Consider the following 25,569-nt stretch of genomic DNA (forward strand, 5'->3'; position numbering starts at 1 on the left):
ATATTAATTTGTAAAGATTATTATTGTATTGCTTTTATTATTGTATTGCTCATTTGTGTACATTCCTTCTTCCCATGAGGCAAAAAAAAAAAAAAAAAAAAACTAGATGGATTAGTGGGATTCCTAGTCTTAAAAGACAAAAAAAAAATCAGAATCATCAGAATCAGAGAATATTACATAAACAGGTCTATTTCACAAGGCATTTGAAAATTAAGTTTGCATTAAAAAAATTTTATTGAGGAAGACAATTTATGTTTACACATATATTTAAAAATATCTTAGGCTCAATACTAAAAGCTGCTGTTGTATTACCTTTTGGCCAGTTATCCAGATATGGCTACATTTTCATATCCTGCTTTATGTATTTACATCCTAGGAGAATTGTGATATATAGTTTTCAAAACAAAACAATATTTTTAAGAGAAAATGAACATGTTATTTGAAATATATATAATTCTTGAACTGTAAAAGAATGAGCTATATAACATGTAAATCTTTTAGTATCGTAAATTAGGCAAAAAACAAACATGAGGAGAGAGTAAGAAGGAAGAAAGGAGAGACAATGAAAAAAACTTCTAAATTGAGACAATCCAAATTCATGTAACTGCTCTCCTGATGTGAGGAGATGAGGGGAGAAGGATGTTTCAAGACTACAATAGTTTACTATTTCCACATAAAATTCCTCCAGAACTCTTATAATATGTACATCGTCCTGGAGTAGGCTTCTCACGTCTTAGTTTTATTAGCAATCTGTACATTTGAAAATAACTATATACAATATTTCAAAACAAACCATTCAAGACCATGTTTAAGCAATAACATCCAAGGATACTTAATTCAAGCATAATGTAACATTTAGGATATATGGTATCTTGAAGATTAAATGTTCTCTTTCTTGTTACTCTAAAGTCTTCATTATATACAAGTTGCTCCTAAAGTAGTTTTCTCACAGAGCCAAGCGTCTTGGTGGACCAAACCCCGTTTCATTTTCTCCAATACTACAAAAAATTAACAAATTAAAAAAAAGAGAAAATAATTAGCCTTACTGTTCACATAGATAAAACAACAGTCTGTAGTTTTAAAAAATGGTTAGAAAGAGATGAACACATAATTCTTTGATAAAGTTAGCTAATTCCAGTCCTTAAAAAAAAAAATCTATTAAAAAAAGGCAATAGAATTATTTTACTAAATGCCATGAAGGAGATTTCGATTAACCACAATGTATAGGATTCCTGAGACTTGGCTTAACAATGAGTTTATATGAGAAAATATTTTAGAGAAGGAGTGTTTGCTGACTATAAACTCAAGACGACTCAATTATTATTACATGGTAAGCAAATCTATCAGTAGGAAGGCAAAAATTCCACTGAATTCTACAGTGATAGATAATATTTTGAGAAGTGTCCTTAAATCTTGTTGCAACATTTTTAGAAAGACTGTAAAAACAGTAGTTTATTCCACACACCACTTTCACAACTACTTCATTCCATAAACCACTTTATTCCATAACCACTTCATTCTAGAAATGGTCTGGAACAAAATCAAAGAAAGTAGTCCTGAGAGGATAAGACAGTTCTAGTCAAGAGTTGTTTGGGGGCCAATGCATTAACATTGTTCAATATTAAAATATCAAGTAGAAATAGAAGAAATCAACATTTTTGGTACCTATTTTGTGCTAAGCATCCTCACAGGCTTATACAGAAGTGTCTGTGATACTGCCCTCTCTTCACTGTTATTGTCTCTCAAATTCAGGAATCAGTGAAATCTAATAGAAGGCTACACCTACTACATTTGAGGACTATTTAATGCAAAACTCATCCGCAATTGGTAAAGGTTATCGGCAATAGGTAAAGGTTGTCTTTAACACGTGCAGATGCTGTCAGTCTCTGAGTAAGGAAAACTCTGATCATTTTGTTTGGGTGACTAGACACTGAGTCATCCATATCTCAGGTACCTTCTCGTTCAGTATCATATATGCTGGCATTGTCTTGGAGGTATTAAGAATGCTGTTTATGGTTAACATAACTTTGTTTCTATTACTCTGAGGGAAAATGTGATGGGGGAAAAAAACCCTCACTAACAAATTTGTATGTGTGCACATATGTGCATATGTGTGAGGATGTGAAAGATGCTGACTGCTTTTAATTTAATACAATTTAAGTGGTAATCTAGAAAGAATATGGCAGGATTTGTTTTTAATGCTAATAAAAGGAATGTAATTTGCAAAGTAAGAAGCTATTTAAATGTTTTCTTAAAGGCAATATCAGAGAAAATATTGACAGATGGGTACTAGAGTAATCAGGGGGATTACTTTATAAATTCTATAAATGTCTAACCAAAAATAAATAAACTTCTCAAATCATCTTGGGCATTTATAAAAAAAGACCTATGTTTAATTGGTGCCTACTATGTGCCAGGAACAGTTAAGGTTCTATGAGAAACCTCAAGTTACTTGAGGCAAAATGTTTATATAGAGTCATATAATACACACATGCTCGAGTTGGGCAAATAGATGGGGAACTCATTCTAGGCAAAGAGCAAAAATGTACTGATTTATGAGAAGGAATAGTGATGAATTCTTGGATATAAAGAATTGTCATGAGGGTAGGTCATTAGAGCTACGAAGAAAGGTTCTTTCTGAAGGCTGGTGGAAGATCATGAAAATTGAAAATGCAGGTTAATGTCAAATTGTGAAGGATCCTTACTGACATGTTAGGAATTCTAAAAATTCTGGAAACAAAAACTGCAAATGTATATGTTTATATGTTTGAGAAAAATGCTGATACTAAACAGATGGTCTCTAATGCATTTCCTAAATACTTCAAAGTGTCTTTGTGTATGGTGGAAAAAAATTAGTGATAACTATGTAATGGAACAAATCCCAAATATTCAACACCCTATGCATGTGTAGAATTTACATAAAAGGGTTGGTTTGATATAACACAGAAGGGCAAGATAACAACAGTATAACAACTAACCTTATTAAAAACCATTATTGAAGCAAACACACAAATCTTACCATAAATTACATTCAAGTGTTTGAAAACTTTCCTTAGAGAAGTTAAGGAAATTAAATTTATACAGATGAAAAATAAACTGCAGGACATTTTAGCTGAAAATTATGAGGCATTCTGCTGATTGTTGCTATATAATAATTAACTATTTTAAGACCTTAAAACATTTGTGATGAAGCAAGTGCCGATATTATGTTGTTTTAAACATCATGGGTTTTAACAGGTACTTGTGCAGCAGTGCTGATGGCAGTGCAACAAGAGAGCACATGTGGGTCAATAAAATTCAAGGCTGGTTTTTGACCAACATGCAAAATAAATGTTATCCCGTATTTATCATATTTATCTTGAATTAACTGTTCCCAATGCCTCCTTTTTATATCATACTCTATTGGCTGTTTGCACAGCTGATTTTTTTGATGGTCAACTGAAAAATTATGGAGAAAAAAGATAAAAAAGATGGTGTTTAAAATTTACAAGTAGTCTACAGCCATGCTACCCTGAACAAGCCTGATCCCATCTGACCTCAGAAGCTAAGCAGGGTCGGGCCTGGTTAGTACTTGTATGGGAGACCACCTAGGAAGACCAGGTGCTGCAGGTGTTAAAAAATAAGGGATTGTAAGCTGACAAGGCTCTTGCAATCTGTAAGGTCAACCAAGGGTTGCCTCGCCTAAAAAAAATAATTAATTAAAAATAAATAAATAATAAAAGTTCTAAGTGTATTTTTAAAAACTAGCTACTCATAGCAAAATCTATTCATATCTAATAAAGTTTAGATGTATAACGAGAACAAATGTTATTTAGAAACTATTATCTATTTCTACAACCCGGAGTTTGAGTCTGAATCTGGATTTTGTCACCTATTAATCTTGAGACGGTGGGCAAGTTATTTAACCTAGCTAAACCTCAGTTCTCATCTATAAACAGGCCTGGTGATATAACTACTTCACAGGTTGAACGAGGTAATGCCAGAGAAAGCACTTTATATAATTCCTGGCACATTTATGTGTTCAATAGGAAGTTATTATTGCCATTACTATTGTTTGTTGTTGTTCTCATTCCTTCCAAGATAAATGGAATAAATTAGGAATAGATCTGGGATACAAAATGATACAAAATAGATTTGTATGATATAGTGGTGTTATTTATTTAAGCCACTGGTCTGGGAATCATCTGACACTTTATGAGATTATTTACTAAATTAAAAAAAATTTGGTTTAGAGCAGAAAAATTTCTACTCAGCTACAGAATTCAATACTTTTTGTTGTGTTCAATAAAATATTTTACACTGCTATTCTCCATACCTAATGGAAAATTAAGGTCCATATAATATAAACTCAGAAAGAGTATTCTATTCTCTCTTCCTCAAGGCATCTGCATCTATGCCCTCTCAAAGTATATGAGAAAGTAGTGCCGTTACAGTGGAAACATTTTACATGGGGTTTAGGTCAGCACATAAAGGTAAAACACCAATATCAATAAATAAAATTACTCAAGAAAAGCCCTTCAGAAATCAACACATAAGACAGACATCTCTAAAAACGTCCAAAACAAGAAGCTTTTCCTTTAGTACAGTACTGATGCAAAACAAAACAAAACAAAACACCTGTTTCTTTGAGCTGCAGATGGGACAGATGGCCTGTACTTATAGGCCATGTTGTACACACACACGCACACACACAAAAAAAGAACCTGCTATACTGGAATCACATTTAACAAGGTAAGATGTCATGTCATGAGAGGCACTTGAAATCTGAAACACTTCTGACAACTCTACTAACATTTATTACAGCAGGGGTCCCCAACCCCTGAGCCGCAGACCCGTACCGGTCTGTGGCCTGTTAGGAACCGGGCCACACAGCAGGTGAGCAGCAGAGCTTGATCGTATTTGCAACCACTCCCCAGCGCTAGCATCACGGCCTCAGCTCCACCTCAGATCATTAGGCATTCAATTCTCATAGGAGCACAGGTCCCTGGTGCCAAAAAGGTTTGGGACCGCTGTATTAGAGGACATATGTTCTTCAGGGGAAATGTCAGACAGAATAACCACACCAATTTCCTTCTTCCATTTTTTTTTAATCCCCTCAAGTATATATAGTTAAATTCTCTCCAGTTAAAGGCCTGGGCCTGTGCTTTTCCTTCTTGAACACTGTAGGAGCTAAGTAAGCATTCTTGGCAAACAGACAGCAATGATGTGTTCTTAGTATATGAGCTTAGGTTAATTTTCTGAACCCAATTTGTTCTTATTTTTTAATGTTCAGTCTATAAAAAAAATAAATCTCTAACCTCAGTTAATCTACCAAGTTTCAATTAATTCAATTTAATATGTATTAAGATTAATGGAAACCATACCCCATTCTCCATACTTCTACCATCAATCAGTGAAGAGAAATATAGGCAGGCAAAACAAGAAATAGGGAAGAAATGGCCTCACTATGCGAGACTACTATTCAAAGTTCCAGTTTTCGAGCTGTTAGTGATCCAAACTGAGTGATCTCTACCCTTCTGTGCAGATAAGACTAGAATGTCCTTGAAAGATCATTTCAGGAGGGAGAAGAGTTCCAATGATGTAATTTCAAAGAGAGTGACCCAAATTAAACTGTTTTTCAATGGAAAATTTGTACCACTACTAGGTGGGTGTTGCTAGGTAACGAATATTGCCGTGTTTAAACTCTACCCTTCCTGGGGAATGGCATGATAGAAGAAAAAAAGAAAATAAATTTCAGCATTTCAACATAATAATTGGATCTGGCAAATTTTGAATCTTTTAGAACATCAGTTTTTTTTTTAATGCTGAAACAACTATAACTTTGGTCAACACTGGAATCAGTCTACCTCCATTTTTTAAAAACTGGGTTCTACAATCCATAGTGATGAATAGGAACACACTAAAATTAGCATAAATCAATTAACAACATGCATCCTTATAATAAATACTATGAGTGACAAAATAAAAGATGTTGGTCATTAGAAGTTGAGTGTGCATGTGATTTATTAGTATTAATACTTAGAAAATATATGTAGAAATGTGAGTTTCAGAAAGAAAACAAATTTCAGAGATTAGTTAAGAACCAGGTATGCTTCTGTAATTTTATAATTTGATCAAATTTATGTGACACTAATACCTTATTTAGTATCTCTTGTACCCAGCAATGCCTAAGCAAGTTCCAATGAAATTTAACATCCTTTGGTTACTCTTATTTTGATATTGTTTCAGGAGTTCAATAGTATGGGCACAGGTGAGATATTTGAGAAAACCTGAAAACATGAGCATTTTCAAGTTCATAGGATAAAGAATATGGGATTCTGATAAAGAAAATCTGAATTTATTAAGCTAGGAAACAACTTTTTTATGTGGTTCAGTCTTCTCATCTAAAAAAGGGGATAAATGCTAAAACTCACTTAGATGATTATAGTAAAAATTACATGATAGTAAAAAATGGGAAGTACTATATGAAGTACAAAGTTCAAGTAAAGCGAAGCTATTGTCCCAAATATTGCCCCAGATACTGTATCTATGATTATAAAACAGAGCTAAGATATAATCTAAAAAAATTTTATCTACATAAGTATCTATGCTGCACTAAAAGTCCACTTTTACCAGTCTGGGATGATGATGGTGATGGTCTTTAAGTTGTTGGAATCATCCAGGCATTTGCTCATAACTCATATTCATGTTGCTATTGCCTTGTTTTTCTACACATTTTATTATCAAGAATTTATCCCAGTCCAAAGAATTTGTAACAACCGAAGCTTAAGTAATTTTAAAGAATGAATTATCCAGAATATTCTACATCTGGAATTATTCTACATCTTAATTACTATTTTACTGAATAACTGGAAAATAGGAACCTAGGAAATAGACTTAATCTATTAAGTCTATAGTTAAAATGATTAATAACCTATTAGTTAATGGTTATAAAATGGTCTTTCTCATGTCAAATTTAAGATTATGCTCATCTCTACAATCAATTCATCATCCACATTCATATTTTCTCTATGAATAGAAAAGGTACATGGCAAGAACTCAGTTCCAAACCACCTTCATAATTTAACTATTGGGGCAGGAGATGAGATTTCATTTATTAAGTCTTCGTGGTAGTCAATATTAGCTTTATATATGAAAAGCAATTAACTATTATACATCTCTGATATTAGATTAAATTTGTTAGTTTTTAACTTCAATATCAATCACTTTATAGAGGTGCAAACTGAGGTCCAGAGACACTGGTAAACAAATGTCTCTCTATTACTACATCCCCCAAAGAATAGTATGGTCTCTCTCTCTCTCTCTTTTTTTTTTAATCAGGTTCTTCCTCTCCTCTATTTTTGATAGAGAAATTAGAAAAATAATCCTTCTAGTCTTAGATTCAGTTAGCGAAACAAAATATACAAGTCAACAATACTAGACCATGAAAACAAAGTTTGCCACTAGTTCAATTTACAGAACTAGAAAGCTCAGACCTTATGCTTGAGCATATTAGATGAGTGGCAGTTAATTCTTCAAAGATGACACACTTCTACCTTCTCTGCATATGCATCCCTCTTCTCCCATCAAGAGGTGGAATTTATTTCTTCTATCTGTGAATCTGGCCTGGCCTTGTGACTTGTTTTAAGAGGCCTGCTGCTACTCCTTCCCCATTCTCTCGGGGAAGCCAGTTGCCATGCAGTAGAGCAGCAGCTCGGGCTGGAGTACTCTATGGTGAGAATATCACTAGCCCAGGAAAAGATCAAAATTTATAATTCAGCTTCTACTGAACGTGTATCACTTTCACACCATCGTAAAGTTGGAAAATCTTAAATTGAACCACCATCTATAGATTAAAATGTTAGTCAGAAAATAACAGAAAAGGATAATTAAAGAAATGGTTAAAGAAACTGACAAGGCTTGATGACATACTAGACACTAGGTGAGGGAGAAAACAAAGCAGACGGGCTTTACACTTAGGAACTTAGTAAAAGTATAATTAACTGAATGTATAGTCAGGAAAGAATTTGCGAGAGGTGCGTGAAGCTATGGGAGAGGAAAGCAGCCTAGTTTTCCTGTTTGCTAACATTTTATATCATCCTCCTCATTATGAAATTCATAATTAAAGCAGGTTTTAAATCTGAGGATTATCATCAGTGGCTAGTGCGAAAAGGTCTTCCTTGAGACATTTGTATGACAGATTCTGCTAACAGTAAGTCTATGGATAGATCTTTTCAGTGTGTGGTATATATTTCTTTTCTCAGCTTCAAAACTCCTTTCCTAATACTTCACCATTCACCAAAACCCAGCAACTGTTGAAGTCTCACTTGCCAAGGCTTCTGCTAGACCCAAAATCATTCCCAAGAAGAGTTCATAATTACCACTGACTATAAAAGGCGAATACACCTATGTTGGCCTCCACAATTTACTACACATTCCACTAAGAAAATTTAACTGAAATGTTTTAGAGTTAATCATTCATGGAACACATTCATATCAGCTGGCTGGTAAGATGTCAAAAGGCTTGACCAAAAAAAACAGAAAAGATACCAGTCGGCAGGAGGAAAGTGTGGCTCTCATAGGACTCTGGAGTAGCCGAGATAAAGGCGCTGTCCTCAGAGAACTTACCTGGGCAAACTTGTGAATCTGTTCTACCACTGCAGCAAAGAGAGCGTGGACGCTTTCATCAATCAGACTCTGCATGTAATGCACCGCCTCTTCATCCGACAGGTCCAAACGGAACTTATCCTGAACCTATAAGGTCACAGTCTATTAGTGTTTTAAATAAAGAAAAACAGATATATTTTGAAGAGACAGAATTAAACTAATATAGATATTATATTATGAGCCATTTCTATAACAAGTGATTCAAAACTTATAAGGAGTTCGAGATAATATTCATTTGAGTGTGGAAGTTTATTGTTTCTGCTACATGTTCTTTATATCACCTATCCTTGTTGGTTGCAAAAATTTTTTAAGAAAAATAAATATAATTAAAATATGATTCCGTTAGGCCCTGCACATTTAAAAGTAGATTTAAAAAAAAAAATTCAAAGGTGTGATTCATTTTTTTTGCATTTCAAATCTAGAACTACTATATCCATTTTAAATTGATATTAACAATCTCCTTTACTTTTTCCATTATTCATTGTGAAATGGATATAGCAAGATGAGGTTATATCAATATTCTTCCTCACCTTCACTGTCTGTACTAGAACAAGAACTGTGTGAATCACTGGTAAGATAAACTATACTACATCTTCTAAAATGTCTCCCTTCCTGTACTAGTTCCCTGTACTTCTTCCAAGAACTACTTCAGTTGGTCTATAATTTCCAAAGACAGAGGAATTTTCTTAGTTCATATCTAAAGTTACAGTTGATCTTTAATAAGTACTAGAAAAACTCATAGAGATATGTGTGAGAAAGAATGATTCCCTAAAATATAAAACTCAGTGTTACTGAATGACTAGTTTGTGCAAAACACTGTGCAAATATATATAGGTTTTCACTTCACTCTCAGATGGCTCTGAGTTAGATAGTACCTCCATCTAAAAGACGCAAAAACCGAAGTACAGAGAATTTATGAAGCCAACCCAGGGACCCTTAACTGATAACAGGCTCATGCTTCCAGACAGTCTCACACCACTGCACATGCCCATTACACTCTACTCTTGTCTTCTCCTATCATTGCCCAGATACACATCTACAAGGCAGGCTAGGAGAAAAAAAAAAAAGTAATCCACACTTAGTATTTCCTTTTAAGTATGGGGTTTAATTACTAGACAACTAGTAAAAAGAAAAGACAGACGATATAACCATGGCTCCAGCTCAGTGCTCTTGTTCCTTCAATGGATTGAAGGCAAGAGATGATCTGACAGTTCTGCAGCCTCAGGATGGGGAGTAAAGGAGAGGTAGATGTAAAAAGTGAAAGAAAATTTGGCGAAGTGAAATCTCAGAGTATATCTTCAATGAACTAGCTCTCTCATTCCTGGATCCCAGTTAATGACAAACATGTTCCTTGAGTTTAGTCCTTTATTTTCCTTCACTTCTACTTACAGAGATCATGTCTTGACAATTCTGGAACTATTTTTAAGCACAAAATTTTTAAGCAAAAAATTACAAGGCAGGAGAATCAAAAATTTAACCCAATTTATCAAAACTTATATACTTTTGTAAGAGCTTGAATTACAAACAAGATATGTATTTGGCATATAAAGAAAATATGATCAAATATGAACACATTCTTTTATAACAAAGGATAACTTCATACATATAGTCGATTTTATAGCATATATACTGACCTGTTAGGCTACTTGTTATTGTCCCCTAGGTCCTTAAGGTTCTAGTCATTTTTTTTTCAAGCTACATTCCTTGTTCTTCAGATTATATAATTTTTACTGATTTATCTTTAAGTTCACTGACTCCTCCCCTCCTAATGCCATACCAATCTGCCTTTAAAGCTATCCAATTATTTCATTTTAGTTATTATATCAGCTCTAGAATTTCCATTTTGTTTTTTTACTTTCTAATTTTTATTTCTCTGTTGAAATCATTATCTGTGCAGTCATTGTGCATTTATTTTTCCTTAAGCCCTTGAAAATATTTAAAATAGCTTCTTCAAAGTCTTTTTCTAGTGACGTCTAGGTCATCTCAGGGTGAGTTTCTACTGACTGCTTTTTTTCATTGACTGTGGGTCACATTTCTGTTTCTTCCCATAGATGATAGTTATTTTTTTACTAAAAACTAGATATTTTTGTTATAGAGACTCTGAACTTTGATGTATTACTGTGAAGATTCAGGCAGTCAACTTGGCTGAAATCAAATCTCAAATCTTGTCCTTCCAAAGGTGGGCAACAGCTTTTACTCTACTCCCTGCTCCCCTGGGACCACTGGGTCTGCAGTTTCACATTTAGTTAGGATTTGGGAAAATTTTATATATGCAGATTGGGGAAAGGGGATTCACTACCTCTGTGACTTTCATCTTTCTAGACTTCTCCTCTAACTTCCTGGCTATCCTTCCAACTCCAGACTCTGTCCTCTTGCACTTCATTAGTAAGGCTGCACCCAAAACAATCTGGAGTGTCTTAAAATAAAAGGTTACAAACTTGCAAATCTCAGCCTCTGCAGTTTGTCTTTCAAAGGTAAATAAATATAAATACCCTTTTTGTTTAGGCTTATTACACCCCCACCCCACCCCCCCGCTTCCAAATAATATATTTTATTTTTACCATATTTAAAAATTGCTATCTGGATCAGTGTCTTCCTCTTTGAAATAGCTGGTACATTAGGGATATACCAGACTATCAAGAGAAACAAAATAATATTCATAGTGTCTGTTTTTCCATCTTGTACATACAATCACCACTTCCAATTCTAATGATCCACTAGCAATCTTGTACCATATTTGAACCATTTCAAACACCAACCATTCACAGGAAACAAAACAGCTTCTCTGAAAGATAGTCATACAGCCACTAATAAAATTTCAGCAATGGGCAATTAACTACATTATGAGGAACTCATTTTACCATTACCATTACCAGCTGCGCAAATTATCTAAAAGTTCCAGAGAACTAAAACATGTATCCCTTCATTTTTGTCTTGCTTTTCAGAGTTACTCATATAAATTTATACGTGTGTGTGTGTGGCGGCGGGTATTGATTCTTCTATATCTTCTCTTACGTTGATTAAACGTCTCTAGTGTCTTTTTTTTTTTTTTGTCCTCCATATGGTAGCACCTTCACTACACACACCTCTCGTCTTTCAGCGTTTATATATCCTGAGTCTGTGATGTGTCTGTATTCATCTTAAAAGTTTAACACAGCAGTATAGAAATGGTATAGAATATGGTGGGACTAATGGCTTTCTTTATTTGGATACTACATTTCAAGTAATAGATTATAAATTTTATAGGCTTCTATATTAGCCACATGCCAGTTAGTTCTTATTAAGCTTAACGTCAAGGGGAAGTTGAGCAGCAGCCAACCAAAACATGACTTGTTGTATGCGTCCATGATGAAAGGTTCCTAGAACTGATAAAAACTTTGGTTTAATATAGACCCTAGCCTTAGGCAGTCAGAACTAAATGAGGCAAAATAAATTATAGTTTCAATTTTTCTATTCTTTAAAACCAGTCTCTTATTTTTAAACATGGAATGATATTAGAGATCAGCTTTCTTCCTTTATGCTTTCTAATTTCTAATTCCTAAATAATAAAAATTAGTCATTATCACTGTCCTTTTAAAACCTCACTTATAAATTGAAAGTAAAATCCATTTTATACAAATTTTATTGAAATTTGACTTACAAGTAGAAATGAACCCTTATATTTAAAGACCCATTTCTTATTTTTTTTTATTTTATTATGGTTACATCACTTAACAAGATCCAGTAAGTTTCAAGTGTACAATTCAACAGTAAGTCATATATACTTTGCATTGTGTGTTCACCACCCATAGTTAGATTTCTTTGTCACCAAATATTTGAAAGACCTATCTTTTTAAACCCACCAGAAACTACTGTTTTCTCTTTTATTTTTGAAATTCTTGCCTATTACAATCCTTAATATAGAGAAAACAGTCGAGACCAAGAACATCAAACTTAACGTTATCACCTTAAATTTGGATGTCTTGTCTTTAAAAACATAAAATATTAGTAATATTAAAAACTGACTAAAAATAATTTTATGGAGGATTACAAGCATGATTTCATCTTGAAAAGTTATAATCTTCTAAAAACAGTCTCAATTAACATCCTCTTTACCAATATAAAAAAGACTGATTGTACATGCGGTAGCATCATTTTTGTATTGGACTGTGGGAGATGTTTTAATCTGGAAAATCTGTATTTTATCTAGCCTATAAACAATGATATTTTAATTTACTTGCCAAAAAAAGAAAAGGCCTAACTTTCCTAGTCCAAGACTAAAGGGCAGTGTAACTTCTCAAATTGTGCTGGGGAGGTAAGTATTTATTCCCTTGAATTATCAGGTTATTGTCAACTAAGTTATCTACTAGCCCATTCCAGTTTTCCATTCATAATCAAATGATGATGTAAGAATTAATGTGCTACATTATTAACAACAACAAAAAAGTGGATAACTATTTCTTATAAGAATATGTAATTGGCAAAATCTACTCTACAGCCTCTATCATTCAAGTGTCATGGTTCTAGAAAGGTCATAATAAATGATGAATCCATTTGCTACTCAGTTAGCCCTTACCAGCAAGTAATAGGCTGTTTATCCAAGTCTCATTTTCAGATATTGTTAAACTCAGTATCTTTTAACTAGAGAGAACATTTTTTCATTGTAGCCTGACACTACAGTCTTCTGAAAAATATACTAAACATATGTCCTTGACAGCATAGCTTTTAAAGGAAAACATGGGCATTTCTCACCAGAGGCGTTCGCTATAATCAATGGACAGTTGTGGTGCCAACCTTAGGCAGTAAAAGTGGTATTCCTAAAATTTACTGAGTTCTTTGTATGTCAATGAATTACCAGTTGCTGATATCCAATCAAGCATTTATATCTGCTACAAAGGACGGAATCAAATCATCTGATTTCTCTGCTTTCAAAATGGTAATATAGATTCTTTTTTCTTCGAAGTCTATGGGCCTCAATTTGGATACATTAAAAAATAACTGGAGACTCGGTAGCTTATTTTTCTGTTGAAACTTTACCACACTTACACTTAAAAATAAACATTTAATGATTATGAAATAAAATAATGAGCAATATGTGTTCTTATATTTGAAAACTAATTTAAAACTATGTTTTTCCTAATCTGTCCCTGAGCATTTCACATATTGATCTGAAAGATAACCATCCTTAAGAAACAAGATCTTTGTCTATTATATCTGCTTTTCTGGTTAATATTGGATGACTGATACTTTCCTTTTTACACTTCACACTTCTGGTCATGAGGTATCCATGTGTCAGATGGTTCTTTTGGGAACAATAATTAGGAATTATCTAAATATGTAGAAGGATAAGTAACCTCATTCTACCTGTGATCTCTTACTCTACTTAATGGTCAAACCAAACTCGTGAGAGGTTAGAAGAGCTAACAGCTAAGCAAGGATCTCCCAGTCATTCGTTTTGTGCACCAAAGGGGCTGACAAGCAAAATATTAGACCTTCTTTTAATTCCAAGGAACGATTTATTAAATGTGAATTATAATAAAATAAAAAACACAGATTTAGCTTAAAGTTCTTGAACTATACAGGAATAATACAGCTTTTAAACTGTAAGTTCTATACATACACACATACCCACAAATCCACCCACTTACCCAGCGCCTAACACTCCAATTAATACTAAGTATTAAATTTTGTCTTAAATAGATTTCGATGAACAGTCTTCTTGCACCTACCCACATTTTCAGGTGAACAGAGCTATTCCTCAAACAAAACTCTGCAATCCATTTGTAGACAGAATTACATTGTCTTTCATAAGGAGCACAATGATTTCATCTATACCTAATCTTTATTTTCTATCTTTAAAAGCTCAAAATACACCATTAAAAGACTAACATTAGCACAGAAGGCATTTGCTTAAAATAATTTAGTGTTTAACATCTCTGAAATAGTAGTAACTTTCATCAAAATGATAAAAGCAGACTTCCCTTTTAAATTTTTATTACTCAAAAGTATTAGAACTAGGAAAAAAAATGTTTTTCTTTGTACTCATTTCCCAATAATTTAATTCCAAAAGTAATTACAACTAAGGGACAATTTTCAGTTACAAAAATGAAAGGAAGAATTTTAATCTAAGTATTATTTTCTTGCTGTCTTCATTTGATGTACTTGAGCTGCATTAGAATACAAAACAATCTCTTACTTTGAAAAGAAAACCTACAATTTAAAATAAAGAGTAATTAAAGAGAAAAGTAATGAAACTGAATCCTCATCAAACTATTCCTAAAAGAGAATCAATACTGTAAAGAATTGTTTGTTATAAGAAATATGGATACTATTTTTTAAAAACCTACCTTGCAAAAGTTCCATGAGAGTGGATATCATGGCTTATATGCTTATTAATCTTACAGGTACCAAAGGTAATTTAATTTTACAGGTCATCTGGAATAATAGATCTTCAGATAATTTATTGCTTGTAATATCTGTATGTGTGTGTGTGTGTGTGTGTGTGTGTGTGTGTGTGTGTGTGTATTCGTTTGTTTTAAAGCTTAAAAAAATTCAGTTTAAAGGAGAACATATCCATTTAATTCTTCAACACAAAACAGCATTATCTCATTAAATTACTTTGAATAAACTTGTTACCATAGTTTAAAGGTTTCTTGTTTTTCTTATTGAGTTAAAAGAACATGAGTGGAAAAGCACTGATTGTTAAGTGGTCATGTTTATCCATTAAACTAGTTTTACTTTCCCTTTCCCTCTTTTTTTTTTTCCCCTGAAAAGAGATTCATATGTATCAAAAAGCTAAGAAAGGTTTAAAACTATTTGAAGATAAGTAATTATCTTCTTTCAACACTCTCCCTAGTAGCAAAGTTAATAATTTGCTAGAGAATACATATGCTTTTTATCGCATATATTTTTACTTTTCTTCATTCACTTGTACATTCTATAGAATTTGACTAAGAAGTCTTTTTTCCACACCACGTTTATAAAATATCTTCTAATTTATTCAAAGAGAGCTGACACACACTTTTGCTGGCCACAACTAAAATTTCCAACACCACTATCAACCCAGTATTTAATTTCCCTATCTTTTACTTTTTTCTGTATAACACTGATCACTATTAACATGCTGTATTTTTTACCTACCTTATCTCGTTTTTTGTCTGTTTCCCTTACTAGAAGGTAAGTTCTATGAGGACAGGAAATTTTGTTCTGTTCATTATTATTACAATTCAAACACTGAAACAGTGCTTGGCACATAGTGAACAGCTCAATACATTCTGCTGAGTGAATGAGTTAAGTATAAAGAATATTCATGAAAAGATATACTCAAGCTGTACGGGAAGGATTACCTTTGGGATAGAGGAATGCAGGTGAGTGTGATTCGACACTAACTATATTTTGATTCATTAATAAACGAAGATTTAAAACAAATAGGGCAAAATGTTAACTTCTGTTAAATATGGGTGGTGGTTACTAAGTGTTTGTTACATGAGCATTCATGTCTTTTTATGATTTAAATATTTCATATAAAAATTATTAAGGAAAAGACTAGTGTAATCAGTTTGCTTGTTGGAAATTAGTCTATCTCTATGCTTTACTAATATTAGCATTATAACACTTTGCTTTTATCAATATATATTATTTTTTAATATGTAATTTATTAGACTACTTGGATAACTTTACTCTAAATTATCAAAGTATTAAAAAAACTTTGTACAAGCTCCTCATAGCAGCAAGCAACAAGTGGCATACTAACCTACTACCAGTTACTCACTGATGTTTGTGATTAAGAACTATGTTTGAATTTGTGATAAAATCTCACCTTTTGGAGCAGTTGTATTTTCTAAGAAATAAACAAATCTGATTAACAAAAATATAGGTTCCATATAAAAGTATTCAGTTTCCAAAAAAATGAAACAAATCTGACATATATTAAAACAGGTTATGGAGACAGGAAAATATTTTTGCACATTGTTATGATTACTCAAATAATTTTAATAATGCGTACTTCTCTGAAGACTTCAGCCTCAAAAGTGCCACTCTTTCTCTAGGTGGCTTCCATTTGTGAGGCCAATGCAAAAATTTTATAAGTAGTAAGAGTGCAAAGTTATGTCAGCAATTGTGAGTTCATTGCTACTACTTTTTTAAAAAGTCAGCCAATATGAAACAAATTTCAGCTTATTCCAGCATAAATTTCCATTATTATGATTTTAATGTCAAGTTTATGTTGTAATTGATTACTCCATATTCTTGATAAAACAGCAGAAAAAAAGAAACCTTTTCTGAAATACCCTTTTGGGGAAAAATATGGTGAAATACCTTTTTTCAAGGTTCACTTAATTGAAACTAAAGTAAATGGCTAGGGAGTACTAAAGAAAAATGACTCATGTATATGCTTTTTCTCCGTAAAATGATTTGCTTAATATGTTAAAAAATAGTGCCATAAATATAGCTGGTAACAAAGGGCATTGTCTTTAATAAAATCATGATTTTTTTAAAAAGAGAAACCAAGATGGTACAGAAAGATCTAATAAAAACAATATAATGTAATTGGCAGAAGAAACTAGAAAACTCAGTTTGACAATTACTGTTAGAACTTTCATAAACTGATTCTGAACAAGAGTGAAGTCAGAGAAAAGTAAACATATATAGGTTTAAAATAAACAGCAAAACAGACCCTGTATATAGCAATGCAAAAAAAAAAAAAAAAGCAACAACATTTGAAATCTGGGGCAGCCATCAAATACAGCCAAGGACATTTTCATCAACCAATTTCCAGAACCACAAGAAATTTGTTTATAAGCCACCCAGGCTATGGTATTTTGTTATAATCACCTGAATGGAAAAGATAATGTCCAATCCACAGAGGTATCTTTCTAATAATGTTCAGAAAGTTATGTCAGAACTTAGGGCTTTTGGTGCCAATTATTTTCAACCACTATAGCAATTCTACCTCTGATACTGCTACTGCCCTTCAGTAATTTTATACTACTATAGTTAAAAAGCTATACTATCTTTCTTTGAAGTTTAATATTGATAATCATCCTGATATTTAATATCATTTCATGTTATCTTGCGTAAATAAAGTGCTTTACATATAGTCCCCTCCCCATCAATGAATCAGAGAGTCAGAAATTAATTTGGTTGAAAATCTTCAAATCTGCTACCCTTCTGAACATCTCTTGCTGGAACTCAAGGTAAGATAGTTCTGAATAACTGTTCATCTACATGATAGCTTTCCTTTGTTCTTCTCTTTGCAGGCTGACTTAAAAAGCAAGTGTCTACTCTCCTGACATAGCAAGTAACTCCTATAACCATTGGTATGAATGGGAAAGATAAAGAATGGCTATTTTCTCCTACATGCTATTACAATATTTTGTTTATGATCCTCAGCACACTTAGCCTGGGAGTGCCAAGAATCAGGTATCTTATTAGGAATACTAAAGAAGGGCTAAACTTTTCAGGACAAAGAACAAGGGCTGTGTGGTAGAAAGCTCACTCTCTAGACATAGTGACCTATTCGTGTGACTATGGGTAAGAACAAGGAAGGAGATGGCACTGGCTGATGAAGCCTTAAGAGATATGTGAAAAAAAATTTACACAAGGTCTCTTTCTTAATTTATGTTAATGAAGAGTCTAGGGGCTAGGACAAAAACAGGACACTGGTTTTTAAAACCCTAACATCTTTCATATATGCAAAAGGAGACTGCAATGTCTAAGTTGTATAAAATTTACCTTTTTCACAGTTTTATCTGGTTCAAGAGCAATATCTGGAATGTTTGCATCCACCATCAAGGAAAACAAGTTCAAAATCAAATTAGAATACCTAAAGAAGATGGGGGGTTGGGGAAACAGCAACATGTTAGAATTTTACAGTTTTCTCATATCAAGAACACTCCTAGAAATAGTGGTACCTGGATCTTTATAATAATTACTATTATTAGAATGTGAGACTCTTTACCAGCTGTCTCAATGAAAAGTAAGCCCTGAAAAAATACCTTATTCTGGAGTCTTGATAGAATGCAATTTCTAGGTCCCACACTATGGAACAAACTTTTGGCATAACCATCTAATAATGACATTCTTTTCAGTTTTTAGTAAGTATGTTCTTTTTGAAGGGGCCTAGGGAGACTCCGCTTTATACCTAATTAGCATTTTACTAAACAATGAAGATCTGTCTTGCCTTACTGATGACAAGAATCTGCCACTTTAAGACTACCTGTGTGTCATGGGTAAATGAATGAAACAGAAATACTGTGATCCCCACTAATCATTCATGAGTATCCTACCAGGATACTAATCACCATTTTAGGACAGTGAATGGTCTGAATATAAGCAACCCTGAATGAAGGAGAAAACAGCTAGTACTCTACTGTATTAAAAATGGGCAATATATTTAAATATTATCTTTAGATTATGCTAACTCCTATAGGAACTAAAGGTTTATCCTCACCAGTCCTCGGACTTTTCATCTTCCTTCGAACAAGGAAAAAGAATGTCTTTATTCCACATGCTCATTTCTAGAGGTGGGAAAAAGTAACTGAGTGTACACTGGATCCACCTTCTGCTCCAGAACACTGATCTCAGACATTATGTTGTCAATCGCCCATTTGCACAATAGTGATAGGAGGAGATTCAGGTTTGCCTTTGGGGATAGATATAAGTAAAGAAAGCCTTAGTTTTAGGCAATGAAGGCTTTCAGCTGGTCTCAGTAAAAATGTCAACACAAGTGCCTTGCATTGCCTTCAAGCGAGGTCGGGATTGGGGAGATGGATAATCTTTATTCCAGCCATCTATCTAGTCTTAATATAAAAAACGTACAACCTATTACATAAAAACTATTTAATACTTGAACTATAATGACAATGAAAGTTGCAGACAAAAATGAGTATCCATATGAACCTCAAATTACCTATTTTATCATTTTGAATTTTATATTGCCCATGAAAATCATGAGGTACTATAATGAAAACTTCTACTTTGATGTAATCTTTTAACCAAATTAGGCCCTAACTCATTTATTCTCCTGAAAAAAAAAAAGTAAGATAATAGCTAAACAGCTTTAACCTAGCTTTAAGTTACCGGTTTCCTTGTGGAAATTGATAAAAAGTGTATCACACCAACCACCATGCAAGCCACTGGTCATATAAAGATAGTCTATATTTTTCAGTGAAAACCTTTAATACTAAAAACAGAAATGCATTTAACTATATCAAGTGAGGTTCTTACAGTGTTTCAAAGGTCTAGTTCCTATACAATCTATCCCTTTTGCATGCAACAATAATCAATGGAATCTTATTAAAAGAAGCTTTACTTTCAACAAAACAGAAAACAACCTAGTGAATGGGGGAAGATATTCACCAAAGATACCCCCGATAAGGGGTTAATATTCAAAATTTATAAAGAATTCACGTAAGTGAACACCAAAAAAACTAACAATCCAATTAAAAAATGGGCAGAGGACCTGAATAAAAATTTCTCTAAAGACGACATATAGATAGCCAAGAGACATATGAAAAGATGCTCAATGTCACCAATCATCAGAGAAATGCAAATTATATCACCTCACACCTGTCAGGATGGCCATCATCAGTAAACCACAAACAAGTGTTAGTGAGGATGTGGGGAGAAGGAAACCCTCATGCATGGTTGGTGGGACTGCAAATTGGTGCAGCCACTGTGGAAAAGAGTCTGGAAGTTCCTCAAAGAATTAAAAACAGAACTATCGTATGATCCATTAATTCCACTTCTGAGCATTTATCTGAAGGAATTCAAAACACTAATTCAGAAGAATATATGCACCCTCATGTTCACTGCAGCACTATTTACAATAGCCAAGATACGGAGGCAACCTAAGTGCCCATCAATAAGACAACTGGATATAGAAGTGGTGGCCCATATATGCAATGGAATATTACTCAGCCATAAAAATTGAAATCCTACCCTTTTGTAAGGAGATGGGTAGACCTAGAGGGTATTATTCTAAGTGAAATAAGAGAGAGAAAGAAAAATACCATATGATCTCACTTGTATGTACAATCTAAAAAACAAAACAAAAAAACAAAAGAAGCTTTATTTAATAAGTGTACTACTTCAAGGACGGAAAACAATGAAGTTGATGAAGAAAGGTAGTACGATCAACAAATTCACTGCTATTTGGTGACTAAGGAAACATCCTCTAAGACAATCTAAGAACTTTCCTTGATAAAATAAATGCATTCCTAATTTTACTATTTAGGCCATCTTTCTACAGTGTCTAGCATGATGTCTGGCATAAACATGGGTTAAGAGAATGAGTTATGTTTTCCTTGAACACTTAAGATTTAAAACATTTTAGCATTACTACTGTTTCTGTGAGTATTCAAAATAAATTTACAAATTAATTACTAGTGTAATGGGTATTAATAAAAGAGACACTATGTTTTGTTATATGAGAATCACACCATCAAAGGTGTTCTGACATCTGCACAACTGTAACCATAACTTAGTTCAAAAGGGACTGCTCTGTTAATGTGGTTCACTGTTATTCAGTGGTTTATTGCAGGAATTGATCAGCAATCAGTAAAAACCATGAAAAGAGGATAGTCGGTCATACTTACCAACCTTAATAATGTGTCAAATAGCTTCAAACAAATTTGACTATTAGATTAATTCTTAGGTCCTAAAGGAAATTTTTACTAATGCAACCATATTCCAAAATACGTTGAAAAATAAACATTTATCAAAATATTAGAATCCGGCTTATCTTAACTGAAGTATGCTGATTTTAAATAAAAAAGTAAAACAATTTTCATGAAGACAACATAAAATTATTTAATCTCTATGATTTTTCCTAATAGTGAAGAAAGTTAACTTTGGCTCCACATTAATAATCTGCTTCTGTTTTCTCATTCTACGGAATTGCTATTAATCCATTATCAATGACAGTTTATAAAGCACAGTGTTTTCCTTCTGCTTTCAATAAGATAGAGTACCTGTGACATTTCTCCAGTTATCATTTCATATCATGTCTGGCTCCTCACTGAGATCACCATGGTTCTATCTAGTTTTCTGTAGGCTTTGACTATTTCAAATTAAAAATCCCGGATATTAAAGTGGAACTCTCATCTCAAAGTGCTTCTGCATCACCAGGAATGTCAAAAGAACACTGATCTCATGATTCTTTTAGCATTTTTGTAACTAAAACTGAGCCTCTCTACTACCAAAAGGATAAATAACATGGCCGTTTTAAAATGCACATTAGAGTTTGTGACTTGTGTGATGGAGATGGAGTTAACACTAAAGGTCTATGGAGTCAATGCAAAGGTTAAACCTGATTAATACAGGACAGGTATTTCATACAACTGGCAGCGTCAACATTACCTGAGAACACAGCCTCCCCTCAGATGTGAAGCAGAAATTCTGGGGGTTCTCATACAAATATTGAAAGTTCTCATTCAGTAAACATACATTGAGTGTCTATGTTCTAATCACTTTAGGATATGAGTAAATGAGATTACAAAGACAGACAAGATAGAGCCCAGGTAATAGATAGGCAACTCACTGTCTATAAGTTATATTTTCACCTGGAAGAACATACAGTATGTCTCCTGGGCTGGGATTTTCAGCTGAACTAAGAACATTCATTTTGCATAGTTTGGTTGAAAACAAAGTTAGAGGCAAATGATCCTATCATTTTTGACTAATCATCAGAGCCGGGTCCTGAATTTAACAAACGTGACTTTTTTTTTCTGATGTTCAGTCCTAAGTAAACTAAGGTGAAGGAAGCAGAGAGAGATAGTGGCATTGGAGGAAAATGAAGATAGAGAAAAATCAACTTTTTTTTTTTTTTAGCAGAATGACTGATAAGGTGCTAAAGAAACAAAATCATACGTAATATTTATTCTTCACTCATTTAACAAAATCCTGAATGTTCCTGAAGAGGAAACAAAACTAAGGCTGATAAAAGTGCTAGAGAATAAAAATGGTTATACTAATATCACTCTAAATAAGCTAAAGGCTTCATTGATAAAGAAGTGGTTAGTCAGCTAGGGAGAAGGGAAATAACCCAGCCTGGTGATTATAACCTTTCAAGGCTGGCCTCGTGGAGATCTGAATAATAGGAAGCTGCTTAACCTTTTCTCTATCTCAGCACTGTCAAAGAACACAGTATATTTTATTAAAATTATTTCAATCGACTGATTTTTGGAGCCTCCATGTCTGCTGAATTTTGTGTAATGGCAGCTTTCCATTTGGTGAGATTTAGCAATCAGATAATTAGTGGGAAATCAAGAAATTATTTTTCTTTTAATATCAGATTTTATCAAAATAGAGACCAAATGTCTCTATTTTGATTATGAAATAATCAATTATGAAATGTTGCCTATGTCATTCTGAAAAAGTGATGCTAAAGAATTCATATATGTGAACTATTCTATTTTTCTTGCTCTATGAAATAAATTTACAAAATTCTCTATGTCAAGCAAATCAACTTACCTTCGAAGGTGGAGAAAAGCCGTGTAACACTGTTTACGGAACTCTTGGTACTGCTCACTCTGTGTGCCCCCCATTCCTTCTACCATTTCTTTATTCAGCTTCATTGGAGGAGGAAGAGGCTTCGGATCCCGACCCAAGATATATCCAAAGTCTATGTGGAAGAGTTTGCCTGCATGTTGATAAGAAACTCATTTGTTTCCAGAATCATCTTAAGGAACTGACAAGGGGATATGTCATACAACTAGTAAAACTGTTCTCTTTGTAAAGATTATTAGTTCAGCATGAAGTCTATTAAATGGTTTGATCCTCTAATGCCAGGCTTGAGAGTGGCCTTCAGAGCATATTTTTTAGTTTGTTTCAACCTACATTCATTCAGATGAAACTATGCTTAAAATCATCCCATAGTAGTATTAATTTAAAAATTTAAATCCTACTTTTAGATCTCCACAATCAAAGACAGTCAAAGCCTGGACAAGGTATTAATATAAATAATATCTTACAAGAAATTTCTCATGCTAAAGTTTAAGCAAACTACCCTTCATATAGCAGAAGACCATTTCTTTTAAGTATTCCTAAAATGAATCCTCAACTTATCACTATTCTCTACCCCAACTCCTGGCCAAAAAAATCCCCCAAATTTTACATTATATTGTTAGCATCATCTGAACCATTCCAACTAATGTGTCACTCATTAGATGCAGACTAAGAAACCAAGCACAGTATTAACATCTGCCTACAGTTGAATATAGATAGCTTCAGTGCCCGTGAAGACAAACCCTGGAGCTGTCATCTAAACTCACAGACCAGGTATGTATGAATGTGATCATTCACGTTAGAGAATGACTCACCATAGAATTCATAAAGCATCTTGTGATTTACAGGTAGGTATAAAGTAGGCATACATTTCAACACAAAAAGTAACCCCACATATCCTACAATTTAAGCTCCACCAAGGCAGAGCTTTATGTCTGTTTGTATGTTGCTGTATCACCAGGCTCAAGATAGTTTCTGGCACACAGCAGGCAATCCTTGTTGAATGGAGGAACAAATTCATTTAAAAAGCTACCCAAAACCTCCCTAGTGCAATCTGCCCACTCTCGTTTATCTTGTAATACATTATGATCTGTTTTATTTGGAAACCTATCTTCACTCATGTATTTGGGAAGATTACATTTTTTTCTTTCTCATTAAAGGCACCAACCGAAAACTTTCCTTCTTGAAGTGCGTGTATTGAGATTTTGCACACTTCTGCCATCTTGCAAAGTATTTTTATGTAATGACTGTAACCATTAAGATATTACCTTTACACCCTTCTATATGCTTTCTCTGAGTATTATTACTCTTATCTGTGAACTTTTGTACTCTGGTCACTGTTGGAAATATAAAACAATGACAGGCACAGAACTCTAGTTATAGCACTGAAGTCGCAAGTTAACAGTGATGCACTGGCAGGCACTCTGAGTAGTACAGCTGCCCTTCAGTACAACTAACACCTTCATGTCTCACATAGCCAGGAATGTGACCCTGAGAAAGTTGCTTAACCTTTCTAAACCTCACTTTCTAAACTGCAAAATAGGTCAATACTGATAATTACCACATAAGGCAGAATGAAAAGAGATAATACTTCTAATACTTAACATAGAACCTGGTACACAGTAAATACAGTAAATAAATGTTACCTGTCATTATTATTATTACCAAATAAGTTACAGATGAGTGAGTCAAGCAAAATAGCTAAAAAAAAAAAAAAAACTCATTTATAACAGGAATGGTTACCTCTATAGCTTTGCCCATTTTAGCAGACCTTTCCCTAAGTCAGAGGAAAAAAAATCATTTTAATGTAAACACAAAACTTGAGATCAAGCTATTTAGTATCTAATGACCAAGTCTACTAAAGGTGATTATAAATGTTTATCTTAAAAAATTCAAATGTTACTTTTTTAAAAGTATTTAAATATACTGAATTGATATTTAAATGCCCCTTATGCCTGAGATAGCAATGCCAGTAAAATTAAATTAAATATTGAATGAATAAGCAATATTTTTTACAACTCTTTCAGGCATCTTAAAAAAAAACCTAAGTAATACATTAAGTTAGAAATCTTAAAAAACTCAGAAAATAAGAAAGAACTTAAAAAAGTCTGAATTTTAGGCAATAATGAAATTAAATTTTAAGTAAAATTCAAGATAGATACTGGGACTCTTTTCACATAATTGTAAAGAAAACTAGACTGAAAATTATCTGGAGTTGACAGAAGTTATATTAAATTTGGGACATAGGGTTGATACATAAAGAAAAACAACAGCTTACATATAAATGCTCATAAGAAGTGTTCAAAGGTTTAAACACTATCATCAGCAGGCTGTAGAAAAAGTAGCCATTATCAGTGTAACTTCTGCACTGAAAACCAGATTTATCCAAGTCATCTCCTTGTCTTTCTTTTTTTTAGCCTATACCAGGCTTAAAATGTT

General features: G+C 33.3%; 1 protein-coding gene and 1 pseudogene across 4 annotated transcripts in view; one reads left to right on the plus strand and one right to left on the minus strand.

The window, feature by feature from the left end:
- Positions 1-210: 210 nt before the first annotated feature.
- The window catches only part of PIK3C3 (phosphatidylinositol 3-kinase catalytic subunit type 3), a 123,186-nt gene continuing 97,827 nt past the window's right edge, over positions 211-25,569 (minus strand). For 3 of the 4 annotated variants that reach the window (XM_039842682.1, XM_039842667.1, XM_039842676.1), the window contains 4 exons: positions 23,098-23,266; positions 18,358-18,448; positions 8,608-8,733; positions 667-998 (listed from right to left, as the gene is read on the minus strand). In XM_039842682.1, coding sequence (XP_039698616.1) covers positions 984-998; positions 8,608-8,733; positions 18,358-18,448; positions 23,098-23,266 — 401 coding nt within the window. In that variant the 3' untranslated portion in view covers positions 667-983. Of the gene's footprint in view, positions 999-8,607; positions 8,734-18,357; positions 18,449-23,097; positions 23,267-25,569 lie in introns of all 4 variants that reach the window. The other variant, XM_039842657.1, reaches the window with a different exon arrangement.
- LOC120589409 (uncharacterized) lies at positions 3,494-3,612 on the plus strand (annotated as a pseudogene).

The sequence above is a fragment of the Pteropus medius genome, unplaced genomic scaffold, assembly GCF_902729225.1.
Source record: "Pteropus medius unplaced genomic scaffold, Ma_sr-lr_union100, whole genome shotgun sequence".
Classification (NCBI taxonomy): Eukaryota; Metazoa; Chordata; class Mammalia; order Chiroptera; family Pteropodidae; genus Pteropus; species Pteropus medius.